We start from the raw sequence: 22,877 nt of genomic DNA, 5'->3' as shown, positions 1-22,877 counted from the left end.
AGGGGTCCAGTTTCTGCTTTCTGCACATGGCTAGCCAGTTTTCCCAACACCATTTATTAAACAGGGAATCCCTTCCCCACTGCTTGTTTTTGTCAGGTTTGTCAAAGATCAGATGGTTGCAGATGTGTGGCATTGCCTCTGAGACCTCTGTTCAGTTCCATTGGTCATATCTCTGTTTTGGTACCGGTACCATGCTGTTTTGATTACCGTAACCTTGTAGTATAGTTTGAAATTAGGTAGTGTGATGCCTCCGGCTTTGTTCTTTTTGCTTAGGATTGTCTTGGCTATGTGGGTTCTCTTTTCATTCGATATGAAGTTTAAGGTGGTTTTTTCCCAGTTCTGTGAAGAAGGTCATTGGTAGCTTGATGGGCATAGCATTGAATCTATAAATTACTTTGGGCAGTATGGCCATTTTCACAATATTGATTCTTCCTAACCATGAGCATGGAATGTTTCTCCAACTGTTTGTGGCCTCTCTTATTTCCTTGAGCAGTGGCTTGTAGTTCTCCTGGAAGAGGTCCTTTACTTCCTTTGTTAGTTGTATTCCTGGATATTTTATTCTCTTTGCAGCAACTGTGAATGGGAATTCACTCATGATTTGGCTGTTAGTCTGTTATTGGCATATAGAAATGCTTGTGATTTCTGCACATTGATTTTGTATCCTGAGACTTTGTTGAACTTGCTTATAAGTTTAAGGAGATTTGGGCTGAGATGATGGGGTCTTCTAAATATACAATCATGTTGTTTGCAAATAGAGACAATTTGACTTTCTCTAATTGAATATCTTTCTTTTTTTTTTTTCTTACCTAATTGAATAACCTTACCTAATTGAATATCCTTCTCTTTTTTTTTTCTTGTCTAATTGCTCTGGCTAGCACTTCCAATACTATACTGAATAGGAGTGGTAGGAGAGGGCATCCTTGTCTAGTGCCGAATTTCAAAGGGAATGCTTCCAGTTTTTGCCCATTGAGTATGTTATTGGCTGGTTTGTCGTAAATAGCTTTTGTTGTTTTGAGATATGTTCCTTTGATACCTAGTTTAATGAGTTTTTAGCATAAAGGCTGTTGAATTTTGTCAAAGGCCTTCTCTGCATCTATTCAGATAATCATGTGGTTTTTGTCTAGGGTTCTGTTTATGTGGTAGATTACATTTATAGACTTGCATATGTTGAACCAGCCTTGCATCCCCCGAATGAAGCCTACTTGATCATGATGGATAAGCTGTTTGATGTACTGTTGCAATCACTTTGCCAGTATTTTATTGAAGATTTTTGCATCTATGCTCATTATGGATATTGGCCTGAAGTTTTCTTTTTTTGTTGAGTCTGTGCCGGATTTTGGTATCAGGATGATGTTGGTCTCATAAAATGATTTGGGAAGGAATCCCTCTTTTTGTATTGTTTGGAATAGTTTCAAAAGGAGTGGTACCAGCTCCTCTTTGTACGTCTGGTAGAATTCAGCTATGCACCTATCTGGACCTGGACTTTTTTTGGTGGGTAGATTGTTAATTGCTGCCTCAACTTCAGCCCTTGTTATTGGTCTGTTCAAGGTTGCAACTTCTTCCTGCTTTAGGCCTGGGAGGGTGCAAGTGTCCAGGAATTTATCCATTTCTTCCAGGTTTACTGGTTTATGTGCATAGAGTTGTTTGTAGTAATCTCTGATTGTAGTTTGTATTTCTGTGGAATCAGTGGTGATAACCTCTTTATCGTTTTTTATTGCATCTATTTGATTCTTCTTCCTTTTTTATTAATCTGGCTAGTGGTCTATTTTGTTGATCTTTTCAAAAAATCAGCTCCTGGATTTACTGATTTTTTGAAGGGTTTTTTGTGTCTCTATTTCCTTCAGTTCTGCTCTGATCTTACTTATTTCTTGTCTTCTGCTAGCTTTTGAGTTTTTTTGATGTTGCTCCTCTAGCTCATTCAATTTTGACGATATGGTGTCAATTTTAGATCTTTCTTCGTTTCTTATGTGGGCATTTATTGCTATAAATTTCCCTCTAGACACTGCTTTAAATGTGCCCCAGAGATTCTGGTACATGTGTCTTCATTCTCATTGGTTTCAAAGGACATCTTTATTTCTGCCTTCATTTCATTGTTTATCCAGTTGACATTCAGGAGCCAGTTGTTCAGTTTCCATGAAGTTGTGCGGTTCTGAGTTAGTTTCTTAATTCTGAGTTCTAATTTGGTTGCCCTGTGGTCTGAGAGACTATTATGATTTCCTTACACGTATTTTAAAAATTCTATGATGTAGAATGGGGATTATGGAATAAAAGAAGATGCCAGTTAGAAAAGGTAGGAGTAAAGAATCAGTGCATACTATGATAAGGTACTAGAGAAAAGATAGCAAACATGAAAAATAGGGGTGGAGAAAGGGAAGGCAGACACATTAATTTGAAAGCTCATTTTTAAGAAAAATAAAAGGGAAGTACAAGGTCTAATGTACCAAAATAAACAGATTTTTAAAAAATTGGCAAAGCATGTAAAGATAGTAACTTATTTGTTTATTTATTAATTATTTTTTATAGAGATGGGGCCTCGATATGTTGCCCAGGCTGGTTTTGAACTCCTGGGCTCAAGGTATCCTCTCAACTCTACCTCCTGAAGTATTGGGATTACAGGTGTCAGCTACCACACCCAGTCCACAGTTCTTATTGGACAAGTGAAGGTAACATTTAGAATAAGAGGCCAAGTGTGAAAGTTCATGCCTGTAATCCCAGAACTTTGGGAGGCTAAGGCAGATGGATCATTTGAGATCAAAAGTCTGAGACTGGCCTAGCCAACATGATAAACCCCACCTCCACTAAAATACAAAAATTAGCCAGTATGGTAGTGAGTGCCTGTAGTCCCAGGTACTTGGGAGGCTAAGGCAGGAGAATTGCTTGAATCTGGGAGGCAGAGGCTGCAGTGAGTCAAGATCTTGCCATTGCATTACAGCCTGGGCAATAAAGTAAGGCTCTCTCTCTCAAAAAAAAAAAAAAAAAAAATCACAATAAGAAAATAACTTCTCAGCTTAATACAGTATCAGAAGCTATTTTTGTTTTTTTTTTTTTTTTTTGAGACGGAGTTTCACTCTTGTGACCCAGGCTGGGTGCAATGGCGTTATCTCAGCTCACTGCAACCTCTGCCTCCTGGGTTCAAGCAATTCTCCTGCCTCAGCCTCCTGTGTAGCTGGGACTACAGGTGTACGCCACCATGCCCAGCTAATTTTTGTATTTTTAGTGGAGACAGGGTTTCACCATGTTGACCAGGATGGTCTCAATCTCTTGACCTCGTGATCCACCCGCCTCGGCCTCCCAAAGTGCTGCAATTATAGGCATGCACCGCACCCGGACAGAAGTTATTTTAATAGACATTACTTAATGGTTACAAAGTACATTATTTGGGTAATAGTAATATTAAAAGCTATTTTAATAGCTTCTGATGATGTATTAAGCATTTGAAATCATAACAACTTTTCAAATGACAAACACTAGAAAAAATATTTTAAAAATTCAGAGGAAAATGGTTCAGAAAGTGAAAGAATTTCATAAAAAGAATAACTGGTTGTTTTCTATTTGCAAAAGATGGAGATAATGAAATGTTTTTATCAATAAGCAGCTCAGGTTATGAAAATGTCTTAATCACTGGGAAAATGAATCATAAACCTTTTTTTTTGAAGTGCTTGTAGAGAATCAACCTATGAGAACTTATGGAAAAGAACAGATAGTGTTACCTGATAACTTATATCAAGAGGACTGTGTGCATGTATAATGGGGGAGATGAAGGGAGGGAGGCAGGGAAATTTTGATGAATTTAATGTAAAGAGTTCATGGTTAATAGAGTAAAAAATTCCACAAGTATGTGTGTGTGTTTTTTTTTTAAATGGTATAATTACACAGTACTATAAAATCAACACTACCTTGGTGTAGCTGGGATTCCTCTGTTTCTAGCTCTGTCACTTTCTCCCATTTTATCCATCCATGTGCCACAATTGAAACGATTTCCTCCATAAACAAATCCTGTTTCTTCATCAACTCCTGCAGTTATATTAAAACCTAAAAGCCCAAATATGCATAAAATAAAATTTGTATAAGTATTATATACAGTATATACAAATATTTTAAAACATATAAAATAAAATTTGTATAAGTATTATATACAGTATATACAAATATTTTAAAACATTTACAAAATTTTAAATATAATAAATAGGACAACCACTCTGAAATTCAGTTTGGTGATACCTTAAAAGTTGGAGATGTGCATACTCTACCACATAGGAATTTCATTTCTATATCTGTTCTAGAGAAGCCCTTATTTATGCACACATGGAGCTGTATATGAGGATATTCACTGCCACATTGCTTGCATTCACAAAAAATAACTGCTCAGGAATGAATAAACACTGTAGTTTATTCATACAATGAGAAACCCTCTATATCATTTGAAATTAATGAACTGGATTTACGTGTATCAAAATGGATTAAGTCTGAGCTAAATAATGTATGTACATGGGCATAGAGATTGAAATAATAGACACCAGAGACTCAGAAGGGTGAGAGGACAGTGACAGATGAGAAATTACTTAATGAGTACAATGTACATTATTTTGGTGACAGTTACACTAAAAGCCCAGACTTCACCTTACCAATATATCCATGTAACAAAACTGCCCTTGTACACCTTAAATTTATACAAAAAGATAAATATCCAAAACAAAATGACTGAATAAAACAAATCACAAATGGACATATATAGTAAGATACCTTTTTTGTAAAAGCTTAATTATAGAGAATACTGATATATCTAATATCTGTGTATAATTTCAAAACATAAATTATTTATTATAGTATATATTATAGTACACTGAATATATGCTAGGTAATATACAGCATAAGTAATTTACACATACTCAAATACACTTAAGTACACAAAGCACAAAAACTTCTTGTATAAAAAAATGGAGAAGACTCATTTTTCCCTGATCTTCCTCTCTTAAGTACAACTAAAATCCCTGAGTGTAATATATTGGACTATCATAAGAGGACTCTAAAAGTGTAAAGAGGAAGGCAGGCTGACTAGGAACCTGAAGACTTGAAGAATGTCATAGTGGTGAGTTCCATGTTTGTTTTTTTTTTTTTTTAAATTCTCCGTATATACCAGTCTGGGTGGGATTTTGCCTTGGAAAAGCAACATTCAATCTCCAACAGGTACTGACAAAAAGTTCCAAGAAAAACCAATTTACTCTAGCCAAAGGAAAAGGAAAGAGGGACCCTAACCAGACAGAAACCTTTATGACAACATCTGCTCTATGCCAGCAAACACCATGGATGTCCTTTCCTCCTGGAATGTCAGTGGAGGCTGAGTGGAGGCCTGGACTCCTATCCCCCAAATGCGGGTAGCAGATGGCTCAAGGCAGCACTCCTCTTCTTCAGCAGTGTGGTACCCACAGACACCATGAGGGGATTCTGGGGAGTGTGATCTTCTACTCCCAACCTGGCAGTAGTAGGTGGCCTTGGGGCAGTAGCAGGCAGCCCAGGGTGTTTCCCACCCCTGCTGCATGATGTTAGCACAAACTAGGTGGAGAGTATGGACTTTCACCCCTACTCAGTGGGAGCAGGTGGTTAGCGACAGTGCTCCCTTCTCCTGACAGCATGCTGTCAGCAGAGACTGAGTGTAGAGTCTGGATTTCCATGCCTTGTCCAGCAGTGATGGGGTGCTCCTCACACTCCCAACTAGAGATTTCAGCAGAGACCTGAAGAGGAGGAAGCTGCAAAAAAGGATGCTTTAAGGCTGTATAGGGAGTCCTGGGCAGACTCTGACCAATCTAAATGTGAAACATGAGAATTAACACACCCACAGGTTTGAGAAGTAAACTACAGTGTGGAATTCCACTCAGGTTTTCTGAGTGGCCTCCTATAGCCCATGAATGAAGCAGACCAGAATAACGTTGCTAAATATTAAATTGTCACTGAAACTACAGTCCACAAGAGTAGGCCAGAAGCTGCATACTAAACCTAAACAATGACTACTTGGTAAAATGAAAGGTTTCATAAGATCCAGTGTCCTATAACATAATATCCAAAGGTCTAGGAAAACATGAAAAATGTTTTGTCAGGCCAAGAACCAGGAAAATCGCAACCTGAATGAGAAAAGGCAATTGACAGGTGACAACACTGAGATGACTCAGATGTTAGAAACGTCTGACAGAAAAGCTTAAGGAAGGTGTCACAAAAATGCTCCAAAAAGAATGATGCCTGTAGAAATAGAAAACTCCACCTTGAAATAAATATGGAATCTCCAGGGACCCTGAATAGCCAAAACAATAGAAAAAGAACAAGATTAGAAGACTCATGCTTCCTCATTTCAAAACTTACTACAAAGCTACACTAAAACAGTGTGGTTCTGTTGTAAAGACAGACACAGAGACCAGTGGAATAGAGAACCCAGAAATAAACCCCGTATATACGGTCAAATTTTTTTTGACAAGGGTGCCAAGACCATTTAGTGGGGAAAGGACAGTTTTTTTCTGTAAATGGAGCTGAGTAAACTGGATATTCACATGCAAAAAAATAGACTTGGACTTTATATCACATACAAAAATTAACTCAATATGGACCAAAGACCTAAACATAAGAGCTAAAACTAAAAAGTAGATAAACCGGACTTAATAAAAATCAGAAGCTTCTGTGTAGCAAAGGATACTTTAAAGACAGTGAACAGACAACCCACAATATGGGAGAAAATATTTGCAAACCAAATCTTTTAAGTGTTTTGTATCTAGAATATACAAAGCACCCTGCACCTCAACAACAAAAACCCAAAGAACTCAATTCCTCCCCTCAATTCAAAGGATGTGAATAGATATTTCTCCAAAGAAGATATATGGATGCCTATAAGCACATTAAGAGATGCTCAACATCAAAATACAAAAACCAATATTTCAGCAACCAGGGAAGATGGATGGCAAATGAGCACATGAAAAGATATTCCACATCATTAGCCATTATTGAAATGCAAATTAAAACCACAATGTCCAGCCAGGCCAACATGGTGAAACCTCATCTCTACCAAAAAAAAAAAAAAAAAAAGCAAAGAAGAAATACAAAAAATTGGGCCGGGCGCGGTGGCTCACGCCTGTAATCCCAGCACTTTGGGAGGCCGAGGCAGGTGGATCACGAGGTCAAGAGATCGAGACCATCCTGGTCAACACGGTGAAACCCCATCTCTACTAAAAATACGAAATATTAGCTGGGCGTGGTGGCGCGTGTCTGTAATCCTAGCTACTCAGGAGGCTGAGGCAGGAGAATTGCCTGAACCCAGGAGGCGGAGGTTGTGGTGAGCCGAGATTGCGCCATTGCACTCCAGCCTGGGTAACAAGAGCGAAACTCCGTCTCAAAAAAAAAAGAAAAATTAGCCAGGTGTGGTGGCGTACATCTGTAGTCCCTCCTACTCGGGAGGCTGAGGTACAAGAATCATTTGAACCCAGGAGGCGGAGATTGCAGTGAGCTGAGATTGCACCACTGCACTCCAACTGGGGGACACAGCAAGGCTCTGTCTCAGACCCTCCCCTGCAAAACACACAGTTTGTAGTGCTCTATGAAGCTATCAGAACAGTTTAAAAAAAACTGGTACCACCAAATGCTAGTGAGATGCAGAAAAACTGGATCTTTCCAGTTTGCTGGCAGGAATTTATTAAAATGGTAAAACCACTCTGGAAAATAGTTTGGCAGTTTCTTCTAAAACAAAACATATACTTATTATATGAATCAATCCCATTCTTGGACACTTATCTCAGAAAAAATGAAAACCTATGTGTCACACAAAAACCTGTACATGAATATTCATAGTAGCTTTATTTGTATTAGCCAAAACATGAAAACAACTTAAATGTCCTTCAATGGATGAATGGTTTGGATGACTGATTAAATAAATACTGGTATATCCATAAAAGGGAATACTACTCAGCAATAAAAAGTAATAAACTATTGATAAATGCAACAATTTGGATGAATCTTAAGGGCATTATGCACAATGAAAAAATCTCAAAAGGTTATATAGTATATGGTTTCATTCACATAACATTCTCAAAATGACAAAACTATAGAGTTGCAGAACAGATTAGTAGTTGCCAGAGACCAGGGCTGGGGGTGGAGTGGTTAAGTGTGATCATAAGAGGGTACAAAACGATCTTTATGGTGATGGACCAGTTCTGTATCTTAATTATGGCAGTGGTTACACAAAGCTATACATGGGGTCAAATTGCACAGATCTACATATACACATACACACACGTGTGAATGTAAAAACTGGTAAACAAGTTGAAAACATATGAATGTCAATTTCCTGATTTTGATGCTGTGCTGGGTGAAGAGTTCATGGCACACTATATCATTTTTTCAGCTTCTTATAAGTCTAATTCTTTCAAAATTACAAAATTAAAAAAATCCCACATGAACATAAAACAATGCATGTTTTACAGAATAAATATACAATAAAGACATTGGAATGACTCTAAGGGTAATGGAGAATAATATGAAATAAATTACTATTAGCTTTGCATTGGCTGGCAATGATAGTATGCCATGAGATGAGGAATATGATGAACTCAAGAGAAGTTAAAAAAGCACATTTATTTTAATTTCATATGCAAATAAACCTTTCTACAAAAAGAATTTATAAGAGCCTAGACTCTCGAAACAGACTATGAGTGACATCTACCTCTATCATTTAGTAGCCTTGTGATTCTGGGCAAGATATTCTGCTTCAGTCTTCATTTAGGAAAAAATGGAAACAATATCACTCATTTCCAATGTTTTGGGGAGTGTTAAATGGTAATAACATAGGTAAAGTAGTTACCACAATGCCTAGCACATGGTAAGGATGCAGTTCATGGTGATTATTATTATGATTATAAATGAAACCACCAAAATTATCTTTCAAATTGGCTGACAAAAGATACAAAATTTTATCTTTCCTCTAGAAACTAAAAACTTGGTGAGATCAGGAACTATGTTAACCTTTTTCATCATTATATTGTGATGTTTTGCACACAAATATTTATTAAGTGAACAATTACAAGGTTTAGTTTTATCACCTCGATGAATCTTTACTATTATAGTTAAAGATCTGTACCTTCGTCCTTCATGTTTCGATCTATCTGGGGACCAGCATTCCTTTCTCGGAACTGTATGCCTTGCATGTGTCTTTGCATAGCTTCCTGTATTACTTCAAACAATGGTTGATCCTGTTTGAGACACAATGGGTGTTACCTCTGTTAGAAATTACATTTTTCTTATCTTCCCCTAAATCAGACAAAGTAATGTGAAAATATATACTTTCCTTTGGAGAGAGAAATACGAATTGGGGTGAGGCCAGGTTAGAAGCAGATCCTATGTGCCAAATAATACAGGCAAGCATACAAATATTTAACAATAGTAGTTTCGACTATTCATGTCTGTGACATAAAATAACTTGCTGATACATGAAAATGAATCTAGTGAGCTTGTACAGTAGAGTGATCTGTTCAGCTAATAAATAAACCTAGCCTGTCATCCAGCATCTGAATTTTAAGTTGGCATTGCTATTCTTACTCATCTGCATACACAGGTAGTAGGGATAAATTATGTGCTAAAGGGGAACTCTCAAATTTGAGGATTCATAATGGCTTTGGAAAATATCCCCATGAATGTAAAGAATTCATGTCATTTTCTTTACTCATATAAATAGTACATGTGATGCTCAGGATGACATTTGGGGAAATATACAATTATATTTTTTTAAATAAGGTAAAGAATGTTAAATAGGCAAAATGTTTAGAGTCCTTACATGTTTATTATGTTTCATTTTAAAGACTCTGCAAAAAACCAAAACTCTATAATATAAAAATTGTACTAGTAATTATAAAAATTATAAAGTGGTGAAAAAATATTTTTTGATGAACTATGAGAAAACAAATAGTTATGTGTAAAATAATTACTTGCCTGATAGCATGAACCTATATTCATTGTAACAGAAATGTCAGTCAATAATAGGGGACAAGTACAAAAAATTTTTGGACAAATGTTCTTTGAGTACTTCATGATATAAATAAATATCATTAGGACACAAATATATGCTAGCCCTGAAGTAGCTTACACAGCTATTATCCCCTCCCCACCCCTGAATCATATATACCAAACAAACTATTAATATAAAGGCAGAGGCAAAAGTATAGTATTATTGTCCACTCTTGACTGGGGAAAAAAACACTAAAAAATGTCTATCAATTCTTCACTGTTGTTCATAAGATAATCTTCAAACTCCCTGGATTGGTAGTCAAGGTTCTCCATAACCTGGGTCACCCTTTCCATGATCTCTTACTACCCTGCAGGTACTCTACCACAAAAAGCCAAACCAGATTGACTTTTTTACAAAAAGTATTTTATAAGAGCCTAGGCGCTCATAAAAGTATTATAAGTACTATGTCCCCTAAATTGTGCTTCAATCCACTATGCAACCTTATTATTCCTTTCCTTTTTTTTTTTTTTTTTTTTTTTTTTTTTTTTAAAGAGACTGTTTTTGCTATGTTGGCTAGGCTGGACTCATACTCCTGGCCTCAAGTGATCCTCCTGCCTCAGCCTCCTGAGAAGCTGAAATTACAGGTGTGTGCCATACACCTGGCTTCTTTTCATCTCTAATGTCTCCCAACAACTTTCCCCATCTCTCCTAAAGTTCTACTCAAGTTCTATGGCTCATTTAGGTAAAATTTTAGGTATGTTCTAAAGTTCTCCCTGAGATCCACCTACTGTACTTCTCTCTCTCTCTCAAGAAACTACACAGCACTTCTTCTACACTTTATTGCAATGACCATAATTATATACACATTATCATCTCTTCTACCATGTTGCAAAGTTCTTTAGGTAAGGACCAGTCATTTATAGTACCAGCAGGTGCCAAATCAATACTGACATCTGAATAATTCTTAAGACTTGGATTCTTAATTACACTTATTTTTACATTAGAAACTAAAAGTAATTTTTTAGAAAAATTATTTTAAGAAATGATCTTTACCAGTGTGCCAGCAGGCAAAGGAGCAGAATCATCTGTAGGATACATTCTGGAAACTGGGCATTTGAGAATGTCTAGGCCATTTGGAACCATTTTACAGTAATCCTGGATACACTGCAGCCACCACCACACAGCATCCCGACAATTGTATCTGGCATAAGTTCCTTCACCCAGGAGATTAGGAATGAGACCATGCCTCAGGGTACCAGCAAATGCTAAAATAATATTCCTAAAACAACAGAATTAAGTGGATCAGAAATGAAAACAAACACTTAAAAAACCGAAGACAAAGACTAGTCACTTTTGGTGACTATATTTTGAATTCATTTTCTCTCATGCCCTATTTCTTTCTATTTTCATGTAGAAAGTTGTCATAATATGATAGAATAAGCACTCTATTAAAGTCAGGAACCTTGAATCTAGCCTAGAATTTTATGCTAACAATCTGTGTGACTTCCCTCTCTGGTATAGTTTTCTCATTGGACTGGGTGATTTTTAAAGTCTCTCATAGCTCCAGACTCTACTTTTGAAATCTATGGTATTTCAAAATCGAAGTAACTATTAAACATGAACTTTACTATTTTAAATAGCAGAAACCAAGAGTAAAACAAACATATAAGAAAACAAACTGGCCAGGCATGGTAGCTCATACCTGTAATCTCAGCACTTTGGGAGGCTGAGGCAGGTGGATCACCTGAGGTCAGGTGTTTGAGACCGCCTGGCCAATGTGGTAAAACCCCATCTCTACTAAAAACACAAAAATTAGCTGGGCATGGCGGTGCATGCCTGTAGTCCCAGCTGCTTAGAAGGCTGAGGCAGGAGAATTGCTTGAACCCGGGAGGCGGAGGTTGTGGTGAGCTGAGATTGTGCCAGTGTACTCCAATCTGGGTGACAGAGTGAGATTCTATCTCAAATTAAAAAAAAAAAAAAAAGAAGAAGAAAGGAAAGAAAAAAAAAAAAAAACTGGTAGAAGCTGACCTTGAAAAACATAATTCAATCAGTTTAAAAACTGGTAGAAGACAATTTATTTTTTAAAGTGTTATTCTACTATTATATACCAAATGACAATTCAGTTTATAAGAGAGCATGGCACCCTAGAAATAGCATGAAATTAAGAAATAAGAAGGCTGAAGTCTAAATCCTTGCTTTGTCATCTGTGTTACCTTGGAAATGTCATTTAAAATGTCTAGATCTTATTGCTTTTTTTTGGTTAGACCATTCAGAAATTTTATTAATTCTATGTCTCAGTTTAATGCCTATCTTTTAAACAGTAATGCAATGGGAAACTTTTTATTTATAAAGTACAAAGGTATTAGTATAGACAGTGACACTTTCAATTAATAAAAGGTCAGAATATTGGCAATCTTTTTTTTTTTACTTCTTCTTCTTTTTTTTTTTTTTTTTTTTAAAGAGACCCTGTTGCCCAGGCTGGTCTTGAACTGTGGACTCAAGCGATCTACCCACCTCAGCCTCCCAAAGTGCTATGATTACAGGTGTTAGCCACCACACCCGGCCATAGTACTAGCAACCTAATCATCTGGAACAATCTCATACACTTGAATAAAATGACCTCTGATTTGTGATTAACTCTATAGAAGGAAGAAGCAGAACCATCTGTAGTAGAGGTATGTGTCCACTAAAATGAGTTTCCTACAATTCCCAACCAATCTTACAGTTGGCTGTGGCCAGAACTGATGCATGTTAAGTGTATGGAAAATAGGTGTGTTTCCCCCAGTTCTCTTTCCCTCTCTGCTTGCCTTCTGGAGAGGCTGCAGAAGCCATGGAAGTTGACAGATCCTCAAGCTGGAAGAAACCTGTATCCCTGAATCAGTATGTGGAAGGCTACTTACTGAACATGCATCTAAGACTATAAGCAAGAAATAAACTTTATTTATGAAAAGCCATTAAGATTTTAAGTGTTTATGGCAGCTAGCACTACCCTAACAAATATCCTCTGGGATAATATATTATTCTCTGGGAATCACCTCTAGCTCAGTGGTAGGCAAACCTTTTCTATAAAGAGTCATATAGTAAATATTTTAGGCTTTGTGGGACACACATGGTTTCTGTTGCATATGCTTTCCTCTTATTTTAAATGACGTTTAAAAACGTAAAAGCTATTCTTTGCTCACAGGCCATATAAAACAGGCGACAGGCCATAGTTTGCTAACCCATAATGTACATAGTTCTATATAAAATTAAGCAGCAGGAATTTGTGATAGTGCATAGAAGTGATAATTGGAAGCCAAACAACATCAATAATGACAAAAACATTTATAAAATGTTTAGCATGTGGCAGATATTATTCTAGACACCTTAACTGTATGTGTTAATTCGATCTTCACAAACACCTGGTAAGGTAATTTGTCAGTTGGTAGTTTGGAACCAGTATTAGAAGCTGGCAGTCTGGTCCAAAGCTCAAGTTCTCAACCACTACACTGGGCTGAATACTGATGTTCCATTTCCTTCTTCTGAATTAGTAATTCAGGGGCATTTAGGGAAGAAGCATACAGCTTCCCAAATTTCTATAGCTCCATGATGATAATAAGAAAAGGTCTTATTATACATCAGATTAGCAAAAATGCAATTCATTTCAGATGCCCACCTAAAAACTTCAGTTTTAAAAGTATCAAAAATAAAATTTTTGGCATACAAAGATGCAAACTTCAATTATTTTCCTGATGGCATCAAAACAAGGTATCATATAAATGCCTTTTTGCTAAAAGTTTTAGCTTTTAGAGCAGTACTTTCAAACTTCAGCATTAAACTGTTGATCATCATCCGGAGACCTTATGAAAATATAGATTTCTGCCCACCAACCCTACTGTCTCAATTCTCCAGGTTTGGATTTGGGAGGTCTGGCATATGGACCAAGAATCTGCATTTCTAACAAGCCCTCAGGTGAGGGTGATGTGTCGAACTGATGTGTGGAACGCATTTTGAGTGGCACTGCTGTAGCACTTTCCTTTTGACCTCCAATAAGTTCATTCATACTATTGTGACATAAGAAAATATCATTTTAAGTCTAGAAAATATAAAATTAGAGATTAAAAGGTTTGACAACAAATAGAGGAAAACTTGATATTATAATTCTGTAAGATTCAGACAAAGAACTAGCAATGTATTCATTATAGAAGGCATAAAAAGGTTATAACATTTTTAGTTTTGTTGAAATAAATTAGCTAATGCTAAAGATAACCTGATTTGTAATATGAAGGACTAGAGCTTAGTGACTTGAAAGGTTTCACTCCTTTGAAATTCTATGATCCTAATAAAGTGAACATATACAAAGTAAAATAAAAAATACCTAAAGAAAATACAGCTCCCAAATGTTGAGAATAGACGTCTAAGAAGGAAAGTTTGAAGAGCATGTAAAAGACATTCAGACATAAACTCGTAGTGCGACACTTCAGAGGATCTCCTACCTGGCTTCTACATAGCGTCCAGTAATCAGTAGTATACCTCTAAGTGCAATAAAAGTATCCCTTCCCCAGCAGCGGAAAATACCAGAAGAAAAATGAGGTAAGCCTAACAGAAAACACAACAAAGTAATATGTTAATCATAATAATATATACAATTATATAACTAAAACAGAGTTTTATGAATGTTTCATGAACATTTTTAATGGAAAGGTAATTTTCATTTTAGTTGTTGGGTATCACTAAGTCTTTTTATTTGGTCTAAGTAGCTGCAAATTTAAGGGTTAAAAAGAGGCAACTGCACAGATAATACTATTTCTTTCTTCCTGCAATTTGATGTTTTTCAGTTTAGTTTGGAAAGTTCTAAACTTCAGTGGCCTCAAATACTAAGTACTTCCTAGAAATATGCTTGAAATACATTAAAAAGAAAACAAAAGCCTGTCCTTTAGCTTATTTTGCTTACTTGAATTTGTTATGTGGGTTTTAAATCTACTTGGAATAAAGGATGTCAATAAATATTGTTGAAAGGATTTGATTGCAATTAGACACATAATAAAATTATTTAACATCTGTTTTGTTTTATAACTTGTAGGGATATTTACATATTCTACTAATAGTAACAAGGTCAGGTTTATTTTTTAAAATTGGGAAAAAATATAGAAAAGAGGATAGTAAAATTAATTTGATTTAAAAAAACACAAAATGTCAAAAGTTGGAGAAAATAGAAACTTGAAGAATCAGCTGGCCATAAAAAGCACACAAAAATGCCTGGTGCACAGTTATAATTAAAGATTGAGCATGATTATTATTTTTATGAGAGAATATCTATGAAATGTATTAAGTGGTAAAATAAAATCTTGAGAAACATTACAAGCTTTTAAAAAAATAATCATTTTCCTACAACTTTTCCTCTGTGAATACTATTGGTTTACACATTTTAACCTTGTACATAATTCCTTACCTGCAGCTAGAGAAACACAACATTGCTCCTTTTCTTTTGTGATCTCATTTAGCCTATAAGGTACATCCATAAGTGCAGGTGAAAGAATTGGCAGGGAAGGGAATTTTCCTACTCCACACATTTGAACTGAACCCAATGAAAGGTGTTTCACAAAGGTTGAACCATTCTGAACAAAGCTGTAACAAAAGCAATGGAATTTATTACTTGTAGAAATACAACAATTTTTAGTAGTTTTATTTTACTTGATTTCTTTCCTTCAAATGATTTTTCTATATAAATCTGTAACAACGGTAATATTAGTTAGATTTTTTTTTAATTTGGTTAGATTTCAAAACTGCTTTCATTTCACCCATTATTTTGGCTGGCTTATAAGTCCACAGATAGTTGTAAAACAAATGGTAGAAATGAAGTTTTGTTCTTCTGAAATTATGTCCTAATCAATTTTGTGGCTCTCACTAGTACACTTAAATTTGTGGTTTTGTTTTAGGGAATTCAACACTAAAGGCAAATTTCATTCATAATAATAAGTGGAATATTTTTTTTCTCTTAATTTATGAAAAATTAGAAAAATTGTGATGTATATTTCAGAAATTTCATTAACTCAATAAGTCAATGAATACATAGAAACAATATAAAACAATATTCTTATCAATATGTTTTATTAGATTTTAGAACAGGTTTTATAATATTCAAGTTTGTTTTTGTATGCTACACAGACTAAAGGATGCTAATAAATTTACTATCCACCTACAAGCCTTTTCAGCTCTATGACAATTCATGGTTTGGTTTTTTAAGAACACTTATGAAGTGACTCTGTATATAGTTTCTACACAAATATGCCTATTTATTTAAGCTTTGTTGGATGTACCTTGACATCTGCTTCCATGCCATATCCAGAAGAGTGGTATATGCACCAATTAATATAGCATCAAAGTAACATGGGATAAGATAACGTGGGATCTGCTTCAGGTAGAAAAACATAGCCTGCAACCATTTACCAACCTGTTATAAAAATAATTTTGAAAGTTAATTTGGTATGTGTACAGGCCAGGTATGTTTTTAGAGGTAAATCTAAATATACAGCTTTATCTAGTAAACTACAGAGCCAATTTCCATTTATTAGAACTGAAAGATGATGAAGAAAGGAGGAAAATGGTTCTGGTTAGAAAACAATGTAAATATTATATATAACATGGTAATATTTCTTATTACGCCCTTGATTTTTAGGAACTATAATATAGCTCTACTTACTTCAGCAATAGTTCCTGATCGTGAAATAAGCCGGTTACTGACATAGTCAATCATCCAATCTCCAGATCTCAAATTATTACAAAAAGGATGCCCCAAGTCATTCTTTGGTCTTATTTCTGCCAATACAGACATTAAACCTGAAAATTCAGAGACATGTAATGCTGTATTATTGGTAGCATCAATTTGTTCCTATATCCTCTAGTCCCTACTCTGCTAGTCTCTATTCTAGTGATTTGGGGTAAACATGTATTAGAGGCAGACACAAGGGCTGCCCAGTCCAGAATAGCACTTAATATAGTTAGAGATAAGTGTGGCAATACTGGCTTGAGCCAAATTACAAAGGCATACTGAAGGGGGTGACTGTCACAAGAGATATAAAGAGCTTTTCAAGATTCATAACTTCTGGGACTGGTCTTACTCTTTTGGATTTTAATGTTATAATATTCAAGGGTAACTGGCATGGCCTCTCTGCCTAAAGGCATTTCAAGAAAGAAATGTGGGCCGGGTGCAGTGGCTCATGCCTGGGTGGCTCATCCCAGCACTTTGGGAGGCTGAGGCAGGCGGATCACCTGAGGTCAGGGGTTTGAGACCAGTCTGGCTAACATGGTGAAGCCCTGTTTCTACTAAAATTACAAAAAATTAGCTGGGCATGGTGGCACGTGCTTGTAATCCCAGCTACTCGGGAGGCTGAGGCAGGAGAATTGCTTGAACCCAGGAATTGAAGGTTGCAGTGAGCCAAGATTGTGCCATTGCACTCCAGCTTGGGCAACAAGAGCAAATCTCTATCTCAACAAACAAACAAACAAACAAACAAACAAACAAAAAAACCACACACACACACACACACACACACAGAAAGAAAGAAAAGTAATAAGCCTGTGTTTTTTCATGTTGAAAACTAGTGGGTTCATTAATAATCAGGCTAGATTTCAGGAAATCATAGAACTGGTTTCAGAGGGAGCAAGAATATCTATGGAGATAATATAAAGCATGCTTTGGAAGGAATCGTTGAAATTTAACAGGAGGTACTTAGAACTAAGTGAAGAATCAAAGTGAGGGGTGTGTGTGTGTGTGTGTGCACGCTTAATCCTTCTAGTCTTCAATTAGAAGCATTAGAATTTCCCAGATTTTATTGTTTCAATGATACTACCTTAAAAATAATCTTGGCATCACTGACTTCATTTAGACTATGTTTATTTACCTATTTATAATTGAATGAATTTTACTATGTATGCAGCATGTTTTGAAAAACTAAAATATACGTAAATTTAAGATAAAGTTCTTTCCCTCAAGGGTCACAATCTGCTTTGGGGAAGAAAGCTTAAAACATATAGATATTGGGAAACAAGACTAAATAATAATATTCTACATATGTCCTAGCATTTTCATCGATGGCAGATAATGCTCAGTAAACGTTGGGTCTCACTGTTGAATAATGTAATGACATAACGAAAACAGTGTTTTAGAAACAGATCTGATGATGACCAATGGAATGGAATGATTTGTATATGAGGCAACAAGATTTGAAAAATTGGTTAGCTGGCTTTGTATATAAGACTTAGTCCTAGAATAGACTGAAAACTGTGGAAATAAAAAGGATATGGTGTAACAAAGAGAATATGGAAAAGAATCTGTGAATCATAATGACTGATTGGATATCGAGGAGAAAGGAGCAGATCCAAAACAGACACCTGGATCCCAACATGACTAGATATACAGTATTATAAGGAGGGAAATACATTTGTTTAGGGGAAAGAAAGGTCAACAGAGCAGTGAAATCTTATTTAATCTGAGGCTTCGATTAGTAGCCTGCTGGAAACAATATGTGAGCTACTGAAAATATTAAATGATCAGAGGGAAAAGGGATTGGTATAAAGCAGCAAAAAATAAACAGGTAAAAGCAATTCTACTTAGAAAAGATAAGAAGAATAATTTCATTAGAAATATAAGAAGAATTAGCAAAGAGCAAAACTTAACTATAAGAAAAACAAAGGCTAGAAAAAGAGCACATAAAAGTTTGGTCTTTTTAGCCAACTAGAAGTAGTCTAACAGCTCAGAGTGAAAATGAATTAATTATTTAAGTCTGGTAACATATATACATCTTTTTAAAATTAAATTTAATTAATTAATTTATTTATTTTTTGAGACATGGCCTTGCTCTATCACCCAGGCTGGAGGGTAGTGGCATGACCATAGTTTGCTGCAGCCTTGAACCTCTCGTGGGCTCAAGTGATCCTCCTGCCCTGGCCTCGCAGAGCATGAGATTACAGGTGGAAGCCACCATGTCTGGCTCACATACACTTCTTTATTACTCACAGAACAAAACATTTTGTATTAAAAATGAGAATATTTTAGAAAAAAACCTGTAAGTCCAAAACATCTCAAAAAAGTTTATTGAGAACCGCTTCTGTGCTTGGTTTTGTAGGAGGTATAAAAGCTAAAAAACAAGAACCATAAAAAAGATAAAACTTAACATTCTTATTTCTCAAGGTGTACTGCCTACTAGTGTGATTTTTCTTTTCTTTTTTTTTTTTTTTTTTGATTCAGATCCTTGCTCTGTTGCCCAGGCTGGAGTGCAATGGCACAATCTCAGCTCACTGCAACCTCCGCCTCCTGGGTTCAAGCAATTCTCCTGCCTCAGCCTCCCAAGCAGCTGGGACTACAGGAGTGTGCCACCATGCCTGGCTAATTTTCATATTTTTAGTAGAGATGGGGTTTCACCATGTTGGTCAGGCTGGTCTTGAACTCCTGACCTCGTGATCTGCCCACCTCGGCCTCCCAAAGTGCTGGGACTACAGGCATAAGCCACTGTGCGAGGCCTTAGTGTGGTTTTAAACCTAACAATTTCCAAGTACTTAGTATGAACTAGGTGTTGTGTAATGTGCTGTTCACATGTATTAACTCATTAATCTTAACCATAATACCTTGTAGTAGGTACCATTTTGCAGAAGAGAAAACTAAGCCATAGAGCATTTACTTCAGGTTATAAAGCTAGTCAATGTAACCCAGGAAATCTGGTTTTAAAGCCTGTTTCTTAATCACAATGATAAAGAGTCACAAAAATCATTATACTAATTATCAAAATAAGGCAATGTATTTCAAGGGCCAAGTAAGAGGTATAGAAAATAAATGCAATAGGTGTCTGGAGAACAAAGACATTACTGTAAAAAGCAATAGTTAAAGAAGGTTTTATGAAAGATGTAAGAATTACAGCCCTTAAATATGGGTTAGATGGACAAAGAGATAAAGAGTTGAACAAAAGGTGTAAGTAGAAAACTATATGAACAAGGAATAGAGGTGTGATAAAGCAAATTTCTTAAACATCTAAGGAAATATTACTAACTAGATGAATTAAACTGATAAATATTTAATTCCTTTAACTAATCTTACAGCTACTCTATATTTTACTATAAGTTATCTTTATAGGATAAAATAAATATGCAACAAAATGTATTTACAATTAGATTTTAAAAAAAGATGAATGGATTATATTTACAACCTAATCCCACTTGGGGCCCAAACAAGTATATTCTGTTTTTTCTTATATAATAAACCAGGTCAAGAAACATTAATTAAGGTCCAAGTATGCATGAAGAGCTATAAAGACCTTAAGGAAAGACATAGAACTAGTAATTCTAGGTAACATTTGCTGGATAATTACTTTGTGTTACATTCTGTTTTCAGTGTTTTATGTGAATGATCTCATTAATCCTCACAAAAGCCTTCTATATCAAATAATATTATTCAAATTTTATAGAGGCAGAAATTGGGGCACAGAAAGGCTACATTACTTGCCAAAGGTCAATCAATGAGTAGAAGCAGAGCCATAATTGCAACCCAAGCAGGCATACTCTTGAGCCTGTATTCTGTGTCTATAAAGAAGACACCAGATGATCCTAAAAGAAAAACATAAAGCTCAGCTATCCTTCTATTTGCTTACCTTGAAGACCTGCATATTTAAGGGTTGACCAGTTTGGTATGTCATAGCACCCTCCACCGTCTTCCTGTTCTTCTGATTCACACCGGTAAAGGATCTGATTTAGCTCAGCCAACGTTAACTTGGAGGCAATGCTAAGAATTGGAAAATAAAGGTAACTGGTTAAATATATTGAAGTTTAACTTCAATATTTTTGTTGTCAATAAAAACAAAAGGAGAAAATCTGAATTATAATCACACAATGTCTTAGCAGTGTACGTTTTACAAACTCTGCATTCAAATAAACATTATATTCACACATATGCAAAAAATTCAATTAGAAGCAACATTACTCCCAAACCAAGGAAATAATCAAGTGCCAAACTGCATTGATTAGAAGTATGCTGGGAAAATCTTTTGGCTTCTATATCCTTTATCTTATAATTTTGTTTTTTTTAACCTTTCTAGTTTGGACTTAATGTTTTCTTTCCTTCCTTCATTTATTTATTTATGTGTTCTCATCTGATTTCCCTGCTTCATATTCTCCTAAGTGAGACATCAAGAACTTTTTATGCTAGTTATTGTATACCATGAATACTTAACAGAGAATCACTGAAAGAATAACAAAAAGTCAAAGTTAACCACCTAGGAAATCACATGCCCTCTGCCTTTATATTTCCCTCCAAGTCCCTTCCCTTCTCTTCTCTAAGGTTGCACTGCCCCTCAGCTTGTTTATTCAAGAAACCAGGATTTTCTCAGATTAAGATGCTACCTGATAACTGTCAGAGAGAAGACTATCATGACCTTGATGTCCCTTTGTTTGGTTAGCAGTAAGAGTGTATAACTGACCACACCTGAATACATCTGAAACCGTATTTTCTTGTGCTTCTATAATAGATGCTCATGTAATTTCATTTTACATGACTGCCATTTTATGTGAACACATATCCTCTTGAATGTACATCCTTCTTTCTCTTTTAGTTCTGGCTCCAATAAGAAAATCATTGTCATCTGTGTTTTGTTCGCTCCATCTCAGCTTCCCTCCTTATAGCTAGTTTGTGAGTCAAGCCTGAGTCAAATCACTCAGAAGCCTCAGTATCAACTCCATTCTAGGGCAGTATTTTTCAACACATAGCCAGTGGACTCCTGGCCTAAAAATTACCTGGGGATCTTATAAAACTGGACATTTCTTGTCCTTGCTCCAAAATAATGTGAGCAGGTCTGAGGAGGAACATGCATTTTACAAGCAGTCTATCGAACACAAAGCTGCTTCACAGATTTTTTGGTTAGGAATGCAACAACTTTGTTAAGAATAGTTTGAATTAACAGTTAATATCCTTAACAATAAAACATCTTATACAATAACAAAAAAAAAGCTGAACACAATAGCAAAATGGGGTAATACATAAAACAACACTTCAACAAATAAATACAAATGGCAAATGAACAAAATAATTTAGCTTCACCAATATTTCAATTATATGAGATGCTATTTTTTAACTATTTTATATTTACCAGTTTCATTAGTAACAGCTAACACTTATCAATCACTATGTGTCAAACTGTTGTGTTTTATTCAAGTAATCCCCACAGCTCTGTAAGAAAGGTGATATAATTATGTCTACTATAAATTGTCAAAAGTCAAAGGTCCCTTTTTTTTTTTTTTTTTTTTTTTTTTTAGAGACAGGGTCTTGCTCTGTTGCCCAGGCTGGAGGGCAGTGGTACAATCATGGTGCATTGCAGCCTCCACCTCCTGGACTCAACTGATGCTGATGCTACTACCTCAGCTTCCTGAGTATCTGTGACCACAGGTGCATGCCACCTCCCCCAGCTAATTTTTAAAAAATGTTTTGTAGAGACAGGGTCTCACTATGTTGCCCAGGCTGGTCTTGAACCCCTGGGCTCAAGCAATCCTCCCACCTCGGCCTTGCAAAGTGCTGGTATTACAGAAGTGAGCCATTGCATCCAGCCAGGTCTTACTTCTTGTAGCTAATAAGAGTCTGAAATGCAATTCAAACCCAGCTAGTCTGGTTCTATACTCCATGCCCTTAAACACTACATAATAATAATATATACTCAGTATTGGTAATGATGGAAACTCTTGCATAGTGCTGAAAGTATTAATTAATATAATCTTTCTGGGGGGAATTTGGCAGTATGTATTAACAGCCTCAAATATATGGATATAGTCTAACCCAGCAGACCCTCACCTTTTTGTTGCCAGGGACTGGTTGTACAGAAGACACTTTTTCCCAGACTGGGGGTTGGGGGGCTGGTTTGGGGATGATTCAAGCACATTACAT

General features: G+C 35.9%; 1 protein-coding gene across 8 annotated transcripts in view; it reads right to left on the bottom strand.

Moving 5' to 3' along the window:
- AGL (amylo-alpha-1, 6-glucosidase, 4-alpha-glucanotransferase) overlaps positions 1–22,877 on the bottom strand; it is a 69,692-nt gene that overhangs the window by 13,360 nt on the left and 33,455 nt on the right. For all 8 annotated transcript variants that reach the window (XM_032262913.1, XM_032262910.1, XM_032262912.1 and 5 more), the window contains 8 exons: positions 20,599–20,729; positions 16,659–16,795; positions 16,276–16,409; positions 15,408–15,583; positions 14,452–14,554; positions 11,030–11,255; positions 9,113–9,224; positions 3,897–4,032 (listed from right to left, as the gene is read on the bottom strand). In XM_032262913.1, coding sequence (XP_032118804.1) covers positions 3,897–4,032; positions 9,113–9,224; positions 11,030–11,255; positions 14,452–14,554; positions 15,408–15,583; positions 16,276–16,409; positions 16,659–16,795; positions 20,599–20,729 — 1,155 coding nt within the window. The remainder of the gene's footprint in view (positions 1–3,896; positions 4,033–9,112; positions 9,225–11,029; positions 11,256–14,451; positions 14,555–15,407; positions 15,584–16,275; positions 16,410–16,658; positions 16,796–20,598; positions 20,730–22,877) is intronic.

Source organism: Sapajus apella, unplaced genomic scaffold (genome assembly GCF_009761245.1).
Source record: "Sapajus apella isolate SASKATOON/1434 unplaced genomic scaffold, GSC_monkey_1.0 scaffold133, whole genome shotgun sequence".
NCBI classification, from domain to species: Eukaryota; Metazoa; Chordata; class Mammalia; order Primates; family Cebidae; genus Sapajus; species Sapajus apella.
This window is presented reverse-complemented; position numbering and strand designations above follow the sequence as displayed.